The 13,706-nt window shown below is 56.2% G+C and overlaps 1 protein-coding gene across 1 annotated transcript in view; it reads right to left on the bottom strand.

The window, feature by feature from the left end:
• The window catches only part of SLIT3 (slit guidance ligand 3), a 528,787-nt gene that overhangs the window by 64,012 nt on the left and 451,069 nt on the right, over window positions 1–13,706 (bottom strand). Inside the window, exons 14-16 of the mRNA XM_087816965.1 lie at window positions 13,335–13,498; window positions 3,460–3,610; window positions 2,175–2,249 (exon numbers count right to left, since the gene is read on the bottom strand). Of these exons, the coding sequence (XP_087673091.1) occupies window positions 2,175–2,249; window positions 3,460–3,610; window positions 13,335–13,498 (390 nt within the window). The remainder of the gene's footprint in view (window positions 1–2,174; window positions 2,250–3,459; window positions 3,611–13,334; window positions 13,499–13,706) is intronic.

The following is a 13,706-nucleotide window of genomic DNA, read 5'->3' on the forward strand; positions in this document are numbered from 1 at the left end:
CACACGGCCTGCAGCCAGTGTTCATTGGAGTTACGTGGTGCTGCTCAGTTAAGTCGAGTCCTCAGCAGGAAAATGAATCAGTGCATGCGGAACGGCTGCTCCCAGGGAACACACAGGGTCGGCTTCCTGCCAGCCGCTGGTCGCAACATTTCACCAACCAATCGATACACAGCCTTGTTCGGTGTGTGTTTCTGTATAAAGATGCCTCACTTAATATGTACTGTTGATTTAGTTACATCGTACGCACACTAACTCCTGCCCGGCCAAAGCTCTACAACACGCGGGTTTTCTGCAGGAGGCTCATCGCAGGCTTACTGTGCTCATGCTCACTGGGCGGCACCTCAGCACTGTTTTAAACGGTGAAATCGCCAAGGGAAAGCAAAAACATGCAAAAAAACCTCCCTGAAAAACTGTGGCTCTAAATACCCTGTGAAAATGACACGTGTCTCCAGTGCGCGAGCTGAACCGAGGGAACAGAGCGTGGCCCTGTCTGTTTCCGCTGGGAACATGTGTGGGGGCGACTCAGATTTTTGCTGCTCTGCCCACGGCTACGAAAAACCGGGAAGGTAGCTCGAGGACTGATGTTGAGATGCCAAGTACATTTTAGCCAGTAGGCTGATTAGCAAGTATGGGATCCAAGATTACGAGGCGTGACTGTATTTCCTTTGTCCCAGGGGAAGACACAACTTCTAGGGCTGGGGGATGCAGAGTATGGGGTAGGGAGGGAGAGGGGCCAAGGAGAAAGGATGAGATGGTACAGAGCCAAGGGAAGGGGGTTCTGTTGGGGGCCTGGGAAGGAAGAGGGGGGAAGCAACCCTAGCCTCAGGCTGGTCAGAATGCCGGCTCCAACATTGATTCCCTGTGTGCTCTTAGAGAATTCATGGGACCTCTCTGAGCCCCCCAGGCTTCCTCAGCCACACAAAGGGCATCTCGAAGCCACCATCAGGCAGGCGTGTGAGGACCGGATGAGATGACGCACCGCTCCTGGCCCAGGGTCAACACGTGAATAGCTCATCGCTCCTCCTTTCTTTAGGAGTTGGTCTGAACTCCTAGGCAGGGACAGGGTTCTGGCGACAGGCAGACCTGGCAGTGCAAACACCAGTATAAAAGCAGGTGGACCCTGTGCCTAAACTCAGGCTCTGGTCAGATCCCAGGCTCCTAGACTGGAGCCCAGTGTGTGAGGCAGCTGGTGTTTCCACGCCAATGTGCCTCATTGATGCAGAGGCCTTTAGGGTCCACTTATTGTTTACAATAGCCAAGGCATGGAGACAACCTAGGTATCCGCTGATAGACAATTGCATAAAGAACATATGGTACATGTATGCAATGGAATATTACTCAGCCACAAAAAAGGGGGAAATCTTATCTCTGGAGACAGCATAGATGGACCTAGAGGGTGTTATGCTGAGTGAAATCTGCCAGTCAGAGAAAGACAAATACTGTATGATTTCACTTATACGTGGAATCTAAAGAACAAAATAAACAAAGCAGAAACAAACTCACAGATATAGAGAACAGACTGATGGTTGCCAGAGGGGAGGCTATTTGGGGGGCTGGGTGAAAAGGGGGAGAGAGTTAAGAAGTACAGATTGGCAGTTATAAAGCAGTCACGGGGATGTAAAGTACAGCAAAGGGCATACAGTCAATAATACTGAAACAACAAGGGGGTGCTAGGCTTAGCGGGGGCGGGGGAGCATTTTGGGAGCTATGTAAATGTCTAACCACTATGCTGTACACCTGAAACTAATATAATATTGACTGTCAAGTGTAAGTAGAAAAAAACTCCAAACCTTTAAACCGTCACCTTGAAAAAATTCCTAAGTGACATGTACCTGAGACCCCCATGTCCCATCACTACCCTTTCCTGAGTCCCTCCCACCACCCCTTGGGGTGGATGCTGGCTGTGGGCTGGGGGATCAGGATGAGCGGAGGGATGTGGGGTGGCGTCAGGAGGGTGTGAACAGAGGGGGCATGGGGGCAGGTCAGGGACAGCGTGGAGCACACACTACAACACTCGACAGTTTAGAAACAGTGAGGTTTGCTTTGGTCTGTGTCTATGCTTCATGCCCGTAGCGGGGTCGGGAGGCAGCCGAGAGGGCCTGCAGTGGGGCTGAGGGGTCCGCCCCCGCCCCGGCCTTCTGCCTGCCCTGTGCCGGTTGTCCCAGCTGACTTACATTTTCCGCAGGTTAGGCAACTTCTTGAAGATGCCGGTGGCCTCGAGGACAGATATCTCGTTGTCATTCAGTCGCCTACGTGGGAAGCAAGCAGATGAGGTGGTGGCTTAGCCCAGGACGGGGCACCTCCTTCCCTGCCTTCCATCCCCCTACCCACCAGCACCCTCACGGCTTCAGCTGAGTTGCCGCCTGGACCTCATCTCAGCCCAGACCAACAGAGCCACGTAAGATTCAGCGTCCACGCCTTCAGCCCACGGGTGGGGTGGGCAGAGGAAGCGGGAAGAGGCGCTCGCGAGGGGCGGGAAAGAGAGAGGGCCAGGCCTTCCCCCGGAGGAAGCCCCTTGAACTAGGTGTGTTGGGTCTTCTGAATCCTCGGCACCCTAACCATCGATTGCCAGTGATCTGCCTTCACTTTGCAGGGTACCAGGGACAACGTACACCCCCCAGGAAGGCCTTCCCATCTTCTCAAGGCTCCAAGCCTCTCGGCTCCTTCCAGGCTACTTCCCTCTGCTGGGGGCTGCTCGGGGACCCCAAGCCCCACATTCATTCGTGCTCGGGGAGAGCAGGAGGGCCGGTGAGGCTGTGCCTTGTCCTGTCCTGCTGTGACTTGTAAAGGCAAAGGGAATGAGGGTGGTAACACTGAAGACCGCCGTCGTTTATCCAGGGCTTGCTCTGCACCGGGGTTCAAGGGGAATTCTGTGCTTACATCCTCCCACTCAGTCTCCCTAGGCACCCTGCAGGTAGGATCGTTGCCTCCAATTTGACAGCTAAGGATCTGACCCTCAGAGCTGACAGGCCACTGCCCAGTGTCAGGAGGACTGGAGAAGGCAGGCATCAGACCCAGGCCCCCCGCCGCACCCTCACCCACACCATGCTTCTTGTTTTGGATAAGCCAGCACCCCCTTTATCAGCATAACTGGAGGCTTAGATAGAGCTAATCATCCTGGCTGCTTTCTTGCTTTCTGACAATTATTTACTATCCATCTTTCCAGGTACATTGTAAGCTTCATAAGGACAGGCCGCCTGCTTTGTTCACTGTGGAAGCTGGTGGGTCTGGCACAGGTCCTGGCTCACAGGTGTTTAGAAAATACTTGTAGAACGAACCGTCTTCACGTGTGAGCAGGCTGTCCCCGGTGGATGCCGGGGTGTCCGCCCTCCAGGACAGGCAAGGAGAGCCCAGGTGACTGAGTCGGGAGGGGCCACCTCAGGAGACCCTGCCAGGGCTGACTCAGGGTGACTGGGGGTGGGGGGACGTGCATGGAGTTCACGCCTGGGCAGTACTTACAGGTCGGTGACGTATTCAGGGAGGTGGCTTGGGATGCGGGCCAGCTTCTGGTTGGAGCAGTCCACAATGGTGCCCTCGCAGCGACACTTCTCCGGGCACACGAGGTCCATGAAGCACTCGCCGCTGAACCTGCTGCGGTAATCCTCGGAGCCTAGGCGGGGCCAAAGAGGGACGCAGTGTCACCGGGGCTCCAGCACCCGTGCGGCTGGGGGCAGTGGGGGTGGGGGCCCGGGGACAGGCACGGCCTTGCCTGTGTTTTCTGGCCACCTTTCTGGTGCCCTGCCCGCCCCCAGCTCCCCATCTGGTCTTTGTCATTCACCCCTCTCGGTCTCCCCGAAGCCAGGCCCCAGCTCTGCGGGCTCCTGAGCTTTCGTGGGGCGTGGGCCTTTCTGAGAAGCTGACGAAGCTAGGGACGGTCTCCTCATAGAAACGCTCCCAGGCACATGTGTGCAGAATTTGGCTACAATTGAGGGGGGCTACTCAATTGATGCTCATTGTCCATGGGCCATCTAAGTGTCCATGACAATCTGAATGAGGAGATTTTGATGGGGTTTCCGTGGGGCTACGCCAGGGGTGGGAATGAAGTAAGGGAAAGGGTCACACTCGGTTGTCCTCGGGGCCCAAGCAGGCAATGAAACGACGACAACGGAGGCCTGACACGTGGCCACCCATGACCACAGATACCCGCGTCCAACACTGGGATACAATATTGGGGGTTGGGACCTGGGTAAATGAAGCCTCTGCCCCAGTGCTTGGGAATTGGGCTCCGGGTTGCCTGATAATCCTTTAAAACATGGTGGTAAAGGATTCGAATTTAAAACAGGGTGAAGACACACAGTCCCCGTGAGGGTCAGGTCTGCGCCCCCGGCCCCCATCTCTGAGAGTGAGCTCTGCGGAGTGAAAGGCCAGTTCCGACGAGCTACAAGTACTCGAAGCTCAGGTTTATTTTTTTGAAATTTGATTTTTCTTGAGGCTGCACAGTAATGGGAACAGGGCCAGCAACGCGCTGTCCGAGAGGGGCCCTGGGAGCCGCTGTACTGATTGGAAATGCCCCCTGCGCCTGGGCAAACCTCCACGAGACGGACCACACATCACACCCGAGGGGAGAGGAGTCCTGTCCCTCCTCTCGGACACCAGCTAGCGGATGGGGGAGGTCTTTATTATTTCACCCTCAACCTTTCACGAGCGCAACACCAGTCACAAAACAAGAGATCGGCCCGGCTGGCATGGCTCAGTGGTTGAGCATCGACCTAGGATCCAGGAGATCGAGGTCTGATTTCTGGTCAGGGCACATGCCCGGGTTGCGGGCTTGATCCCCAGTCGGGGGCGTGCAGGAGGCAGCCAATCAATGACTCTCATCACTGATGTTTCTATTTCTTTCTCTCCCTTCCTCTCTCTGAAATAAAAAAAAGCATATTTAAAAAACAGAAAACAGACCAAAAGCACAAGAGCTCAGTCCACAGGTGCTCAGGCGTCAGTGGGGTGCCACTAGCTTGGCAGGGGCCTGTACGTGCGCGTTTGGGAGCGTTTCAGTGACCGCGGGCGCCGTCTGTGTGCGCAGCAGCCGGGAGGGCCTGGCGATGGACCCTATATGCACCGGGAGCCGCCAGGCCCTGGCAGCATGGGGTTTTGCAGTAGGGGGCCTGGATTCGCCTGGGCTTTGCCACTGACTGGCTTCAGTCTGTCCACATGTAAAGTGGGAATCAGGTAATTGCCCGGATCTCACGGGGTCTGTTGTAAAGATGCAAGGAAGACCCAGGCGGTGGAGGATCTCCGGGAAAGGCGCAGTCGTATAGATATTTGTGATTCCCCCTGTTTTTTCTAGAACCTAGTGGAACATTTGGCCTGTCGGAAGCTGCTAAGACACCCATGTAACTTGTGCTAACAGCTGACGTTTACTGAGCAAGGACCAGGAGCCTGGCGCTATTCTTTGAACTTCAAATGGGCGAGCACATTGCGTTTCTGAGGTTATTATGACTCCATTGACCAGGTGAGGGAATCGAGGCCCGCAGGTCACAGCGGAGGGGTGAGGCTGCTGCCAGGCCCTGACCAGCGCCAAGCGTGTCTTTTCACAAAACCCTCTAGGACAGATCCCGGGTCCCGCTTGGTGGAGGTGGGCTGAGCGGCAGGTTCCCGCCTTGCGCTACGGTGAGGCAAGAAGCAGACCCCCCCCCCCCTTCCTTCCCCACTATCGACTCGTGCTAATTCCGGATTGAAAGTGAATTTGGTTCTGAAGTGAACCTTCTACCTAACACAAGGGGTCGGGGGCCTGGACTCGCCTCCTTTCTCTCTCTGCTTCCTCCCCAGGCCCCTCCCTCCCTCCACCTTCCACCCCAGGCTTGTGTGCGCAGAACCTGTCAGGGATCTGCGCGACTTTTTGGGCAGCGTCCTTGCCTGACGCCTCATACAAATCTCTTGCCCTTGGCTCGCCAGCAGCCAGCCCACTGAATGACTCTCACCCGGGCCCCCTGCCCCGGAGGCATCAGTACGCGGAGTCCTGGGTGAGTTTTGTTTTGCAGACTCTGCTAAGGGACAACCCTCTCTTGTTCCCTCCCTGCCCGTGGCGCCCTGTGGCCACAGTGTGAAGGGGTGTTTTGTACACATGCGTGTGCTTTTCCCTCAGAAGGGGCCCGTCCGGGATCCTTGCAAAGTGGAAGAGCCCCGAGAGCTAGTCAAAGGCAGAAAGACGGGGGGGGGGGGGGGGGGGGGGGGGGGAGCACCGTTTGCTCTTCGCCTCGACGAGCCTGAAGACGCGCACCGCTGGGCTGTGTCCAGGGACAGCGGCCGATTAAATGCATTTTCCTTTTAATCAAGGTGAGCGCCGCCGTGTTAGCAGCAACAGCTCTCTGTGGTATAGTTAGATTGCGACGGGCGGACCTCTGCAATGGAGCCGCTGACCCATTTTAATGAAACGATTCTGCAATTAGATTCGATGGACTAATGTGTTCTTTCCCGCACTCCCCCCCTGCTGTTTCTGTTATTGCCCTGGTTTGTAGTAACAAGGGGGTCGGAGTGTAATATTTTATATGAGGGGAAGCCAGAAACGTTAATAACGGCGTAGGCACGTAACCCAAAGGGTCCGTTCCCCACGCGCGGCCAGCCCGAAACGCCTCCTCCATTGCCCATTTTTCATTATCGAAACTACCCGGGGTTTCTCGGAGCCATTTGTTATGCCTTAATGCTCATAACCACCCAAAAGTATTTTTAACTTTTCCAGGGCTTTAAAAGTCAATTTCAATCTCAGTGCGTATTTGTCACTGCCAGAAAGACTCAGTAGGAGAGGGGTAACCGAAACAGGCTGCCGCGTCTTCTCTTGGGGGCGGGTTCAGACAGGAGAGATCTCGGGGGACTTGAAAAGGGCCATGAAACTAAATCCCGGGTGAGACAGGTGTTGGGAGAGCGGATGTCGCTGGCCCTTCACCTCCTCCTGCCCCGGTAGTGCTTCTCCCCTCCCCAGGCAGCTCAGAACAAGGACACTTGGTACGTGGTCACGAGAAGCTTTAATAGATCGGGGTGCAGGTGGCAGAAATCTGCAGCAGGGTGATTTTATTACGGATCCTTGCCCTATGGCCACTTTCCAGGAGACAGTGGATGCCATGGGGCTGGGGCAGGTAGGAGCCCACGTTCCCGCTCTACGGATGGATGTGGCTGCGGGGGCCAGACTGGGCCGGGCATGGCTGCTGTCACTAGCTGTCTGCATTGCGTCATCCTTCCGGCACCCAGGATGTGGAGCAAAGTCACAGATCCGCCGTTATCTGATGACCATGGACCTGTCAACGCACATTTCCAAAGCTCTCTTCTTCTACCTCGAATGTCCCTAACATGGGCAGGGTGAAAGACAGAAGGAAAGGAGCAGAAAGGGGACCTGGGGGGAGCAGGGGGCCTGCTGGGGTTCATCAGCTTGGAAAGAGAGTTACGTGCACAGGCCAAGGGTCATGTGTCATGAGTGGAATCAGGAGAACATTGCCAGGCACACAGTTATTCACTGGTGGGCGAAGACCAGGGGGACCAGACACCAGTGGCTGGAAAACACCAACTGCTTTAAGGGAGTTAGGGCATCAGGTGGGTCGACAGCCATCCTAGGAAGCTCCCCCTGCCAGAGGCTGTTATGAACGAGGCCATACGCCTGAAAGCAGAGAGAGATGCCAGTGGCCATGGCTGGGCACAGCCTGCTCGCAACCGCGGGGCTCAGAATGCCCCCTCCGTTCAGAGGTAAGGGGATTTCTACAGGCCTGAGGATTTGTTCTGTACCGAGTGGATCTTGGTAGATTCATGCCAAGAGGGGGACCCATTTAAACAGTGCTGCTTGTCTTCTTTCGTAAGTTATTTCTATAAAAAGAAGTCAGCTTCAAAGGGAATGTTAAAAAAAATTTTTTTTTTTCAACTGCCCATCAATTCAAGTTCAGGTCTTTTTGATTTTATAATTCAAGGCAATGGGATTGTCCATAGCTGGGAAGGCTGAGTACTATAGACATAAAGAAAATTCATGCTGGAGTCAGAGGACCCTGGGCAAGGTAGTTAAGCTCTCTGAGCCTTGATATCCACATCTGTAAAATGAGACAGGGCTGTTGTGAAGACTGAACAAGGTAATGATATAAACAGTTCCGTGCCTGGCCTATAGTAAGCACTGACTACATGGTGAGAGAATTGAGAGAGGTACACAGGACTCTCCGTTACTCAGCCACGAGGGGCAAGCGGCTGAACAGTGACCCGAGAAAGAGGCGACAATGAGAGTCACGCGTCCCCAAGGGAGCCCAGAGCCCCTCAGGGCCTAAGCGGGGGTTTGGTTCCCATCATGGCTCTGTCTCGTGGGACAGGACACAGACTCAAAATCATGCACCATCAACACAATCTTCTGGTTACACCGGGTCCAGGATTTATCAAGAAACAAGCCGGATGGGAGGCGCCAAGATCCCTCCCTTCATTGTCAGGGACGGCAGGTGTCTGCACAGCCCCCGTGTGGCCTGGACTAGCTCCATGCAGAGAACCTTTGGCCTCCTTGTTAACTGTCCTTGGAGGGTCAAAGAAACAGGCTGGGCTTCAGTCTGTACGGGGACCAGCGCCCCCGAGGAGTGGGGGTCAGGTTCAGACGGAGTCTCCCAGGTTCGGCCCCAAGCCTCAGACTCACACCACTGACCCCCTTTCTCAGGCGCACGCCCCCTCCCAGGGCTTCCAATGCAGACGGTAGGCGGGGCGGGCCCGAGCGCGATGGCCTCTGGGTTAGCTGCGCTTGGGGAAATGACCTCGGGCTGGGATTCTTCCATGAAACAATGGGGCACACACGCTTTGGGTACAGCGTACAAGACAGAAGGATGGTTTCTGAGCTTGGACCTGTCTGCTTTACCCATCAGCTGGCATCAGACTAGATTTGGGGAATGGCGGCTCCGCTCGGGGTAGACATGGATACAGATCTGAGCTGGCCCCAGGGCCTCTCCATACCCTTCCAGCCTGCACCTGCTCCCTGGAGGGGGCGGCACCAGCGGCTCTCCGAGACTCCCACCCGCGCCCCGAGAGGCTGGCCCCGAGAGGTGGGTCTGGCGGCGGTGGGCGCGGTGCTCCAGAGCAGAGAGGAGGTGTCCAGCGGTGGCGGCGTGGCGGGCCATGCTGCAGGAGAGCGCGGTGCTTTCCGCGGTGCTTGACAGAACCATGTTCCGTTTCCATCGTTCCACCACATGGTTAGATCAAGCACAAAGGAAAGCCCCGCGGCGACCGGTCAGAGTCAAGGTCAGGAAGCAGCGTCAGAGAGAGGACAGGAGCGTTCAGAGGAAGCAGCGTGGAGTGGAAGCCAGAGGAGGCCCCCACTGAGCGTGATTAGTACCAGGAGCGGGGTCCACGGGAGCACTTCCGAAGACAGGCGCCCCCTGCCCCGTGCCCCGCCCCAGGAGAGACACAGGAGGAAGGGAGGCGAGGGTGGGAGACGGCTGGACACCCCACTCAGGGGTATCGGGGCAGAACGGATCCTCGCCGAGAGCGTTAGAGAAGCCAGGTGTCTGGTCACGTCACAGGCCTGAACTGAGCCCCTGCACCCCACACGGTCACACTATCTGACCTGACACGACGCTAGACCCGGCAGAGGCATCTTCAGTGTGCTCCGCCCCCGAGGGCCCCTCCCCGCAGCAGAGTGCTTCCCTAACAGCCTGCGCCCCAGCCTCTTGCCAGAGAGACGCCCCACCATTCCTGGGGGTCTAGCAAAGCTGCAATGACCTTCTTCAGAAAAAGCCCTCTCATGTGCCACAGTTCAGGGGTCTCCTCAGTGTCCTTCAAGGTCCCCAGATATCCTCTGGCTGACATATGCTCCTCCCAGATAGCTCAAGGTATCATGGGGGTGGGGGAGAGTAGAATTGAGAAAAAAACACGTTTCTAGCAAGGGAGACCGAAGGCGGAGCCAATGGGGCCCTGTGTGGGGGATGGAGACCTACAGTCACAGTGGCCTGAGAACACTGATTTCAGAGGAGGCGACCAGTGCGCCTATGATGGGGGCCTCTTTCGGACTAAGAGAAGAAAAGGGGGGGACACCCGTTCTAGGGTCCTTCTCGATTTCCTGATTTCGTCCATGGCTGTGAATCACGGGAATTGGTAGGTGGGTGTGGCAACAACCAACTATTTCGGATGCCAAGGGCCCAGATGAGAACACCTGGTCTTTCTATCCCTGTCTGCAAGAGATGAGGGGCAGTTTCCATGCACCTGCTGGCTGGGGCCTTCCTCCCAGACCCAGGGCCGGGTGCCTGGGACCCTCCCTGCCCTGCCCTCTGACAGGAGGGACGGGCTCACTGTTCCTCCACAATGTGTCAGTCTCGACAGTGCACAGGTTGTCTGCAGTGGTTGATCAGTTAGCCAAGGTCACTCACTGCACAGCTCTGGGTCTGGCCCCTCTCATCTGACCGACCAGAGTTGGCCATCATAATTCAGACTCAACACTGTGACCCCAAGACATGCAGGGCTCTGTAGGCATTGGGGTTTGGGGATTCGGGGTTCAAGTTTGATCGGGCCCTCAGGACCCCAGCAGGACAATCCAGCCCTCTCATGCCCCTGCCTCCGAGCCTGAAAACCGATGAGGTTTTCCTTCTCTTTGGTTTCTGCAACAAAAGCAAGGGGAGGGATTGGGGAGAAAGTTATCAAGAATCTCCACAGGACGTCAGAAGCCCTGGGTTTTGGATCTCGTCCTGAAAATACTACTCTGACACCTCTCCTCTGCGTGGGCTCCACTTCTCCCTCTGTGTTGTGGCCTCGGCGGTCCCCGAGGGCTCTAAAACTCTAGTTCCCTGAGCGGTGTCTGGCTGTCTTCTATCTTTGGACATGTGATATCCCCACCCTCTGGACTTCTCACCATGAGTTTCCTCTTGGTGATGGGATGTCCACACACAAAGCAGGGAGGCAGGGTGGGAAATGGCATCTTCCAACTGCCGAATGCCCCCCCCCCCCCCCCCCCCGGGGCTGGGCTTGGGATCCCAGGCAGCCAGACGGTGCCTTTTCAGGAAGACTTAATCGAATGGTCTGATCACCCCAGCTGGCAGCCTTCACCTCTAACCTGATCTTGCTGCCCAGGGAGGTGGGTGCAGCTGATGGAGGCAGACGCGGGGCAGCTGGGAAACCAGACGCCCAGCCCACGGAGGGGCTTTGTGTGTTGCAGGAGCAGCCCTCAAATTGGCTCCTAATCACATCAGCTGTCTCGGCAATGGGGGGCTTTTAGGGGAAAGTAAAACTCAGAGTTATTATCTGTCAAGTCCACTGCATGTCACCTGCCCCTCCTCCTTCCTTCTGGAGCTTCCTGGAAACAGAGCTTTAGATCTGTGGCTTCTGTCTCCCCCAAGGCCAAGGCCTGTGTGGGCCCTGGCGTCTCTCAAGGCCAAGGCCTTCGGCGCTCAGCAGCAGCTCTCTCTACTTCTGTTCTCTGCAGCTCCAGAAAATAAAGACACGTGGAATGCTATAGTTAGGTTCATGTAGCCCTAAATTTCTCTGCTTTTATAGCAATAGTATTTCTGCTCAGTATTGATTAAAAAATCACATATCTAGAGAAGGTCAATCCAGGAACCCCACCTCTCTCCTTTGTTTCTTTCTGTATTTCCAACCATTCCTACCCCACATAGAAAAAGCAGCCGGGATCCCCCCGGGGCAGAGGCAGGTAGGTCAGGGCAAAGCTAGAGACAGAACTAGGCTCTACTGTCCTGTGTCCTGGATCCACTTGCTACCTCTCTTTCTGCTGCTCGCCCCCCACCCCAGTCCCAGCCTACAGTCATTCCTAGGCAATTGCCAAGACTGTGTCCCCGGGAGACGCCAGTCCTCAGACCCTGCCCCCCAGAACCTTGGCATCAATCTGTGGTGGCCCAGCACCATAACAGGACCTCTGTGAGACTGAGGGGTCGGGGTTGGCAGGTGGCACCCTGCCTTCCTCTACCTCTCATTGCTCCTCTTCTTGGGCATAACTGCCTGTCAGAGCTAATGACCTTGGTCATGGCCAGATGGGGGTGGGAACAGAGGGGACAGGTGTAAGTCATGAGAAAAGGCTCCTGGGAAAGGGTGGCTGTGCCTCAGGTGACAGCTCCGGGCTGGGGGAGGAACTACAGGACAGAGTGCAGTGCTGGGGTGGGGGCAGGGAGGGGTCATTAGATTGGGAGAGAAAGTCGGTCAAGCATCTGGGCTTCCTTTCCAAATGCTCCTTCTCTCCCAGATGCTGGGAGGAGCGAGCAGGACCCGGGATCTGGCCCTGCCTCCACCGTTGCTGGCTGTGACCTTGGGGTGCCCCTTCCCCTCTGAGCCCTCGACCCCCTCTGCTGCAGAGGGGACAAGTCCTGCCGACCTCACAGGACTATGGGTAGAACCAAAGTAAAGCGGAAGCACTCAGCACAGTGCTCACCTTGGGTGGGTGAGAAACTGCCCTCAAAAGGGACATGGTTATTCTGGGGCATAACTGAGGCCAACTGGGAGCGACATCTCAGTGCCACCAACTCCCTGTGTTATTCCCAAGCAAGTCCTGCAAGCAGCCGAGGCCTGCCCACGGCCCTCTCCCGGCCACCAGTGCCCACGCTCTGGGGCGCTCTGGGCGGGAGGAGAGAGGCTCTTGCTGACACGCAGATTGTGAGGTTGGCTGCAGCCATCTTCAGCCCGTTGTGCTATCAATCTGTTACCATTGGGAGCCCAGCGCAGCTTGGAGAGTTTTTTTTCCAGGAGCAAATGACACAAATGACAGTCATTTTTAACTGCCTGTTCACCTAGCTGTTGGGTCAAGGAGATCAACTTCCCTCCCCAAGAAGAGCTGAGAATCCCTCTGCCATTCAGCCTGGGTGGGGAGTGGGGTGGGAGAGAGGGCCTGGGGACTGGAGGGCAAGGCCTGGCTGTTCTCGCTGGTAATGAGAGCGCGCCAGTCTGGGGCGGGGGAGAGAGCTGGTGAAAACGTCTGCGAAACCTGTAATACACTGTGGTCCAAGGGCTGCACCCAGGTGGTCTTCGAGGGGATAAGAGGCCCCGCGATTACATCCACCTGCAGCCTGGCCTGCGGAACGTTTCTCTACCTGCCACTTGGGGAGCACGCTTTAGAAACGAAAAAAAAAAAAAAAAAAAAAAAAGGCTTAAAAAGCCTGCCCCAGCCTCTAGCTTCCACCTGGCCCTGGAGATTTGCTGCCGCCTGGGCTCTGTCTCTCTTGAATCCACACATCCCCCCTACGCCATGATTTTACTGTGCGCGTGTGTGTGTTTTAGTTTAAATCCATAAGGTAATTGGTTTTCTGCAGGACTAACTGAATTTCCCCAATTTAATTTGCAAAGATGCTCCCCAGGAGCCATTACAGCGAGCGCTGTCCTCCAGATTGGATTACTGGCCTCTCCAGGGCTGCTGTGCTCAGAGTGGGAAAGCGGGGCCCAGCCCGTAACCTGATTACCTGAGCAGCGGAACTTCTTGCTCTTGACCTGGCTGATGCGCTTGTTGGCCAGCCGCCGCGGGCTGCTGCAGCGGGCCCCGCTGGTCTCGATGGGGTTGTCCTGCAGGTAGTCGGCCAGCCACTTCAAGTGGCAGTCGCACACAAATGGGTTTTGGGCTAAGTGGCTGGGAGAGGGAGGGGAGTTAATCAGAAGTGACCCCTGGAGCCCGCTCCACCCCCACCCCACCTGGTGCTGGGCACCGGATCCCACCCTTATCACCCCAGGAGGCCTCAGGGGATGTGGCTGCTTTTAGAGAGGACCAGAGAGGGGCCTGAGGCCTGCTGTCTGCAAAACACAGTCACAGGTGCAGCTGGCAGAGCTCTGGGGACGTG

This window comes from Miniopterus natalensis, chromosome 4 (genome assembly GCF_054644295.1).
Source record: "Miniopterus natalensis isolate mMinNat1 chromosome 4, mMinNat1.hap1, whole genome shotgun sequence".
Classification (NCBI taxonomy): Eukaryota; Metazoa; Chordata; class Mammalia; order Chiroptera; family Miniopteridae; genus Miniopterus; species Miniopterus natalensis.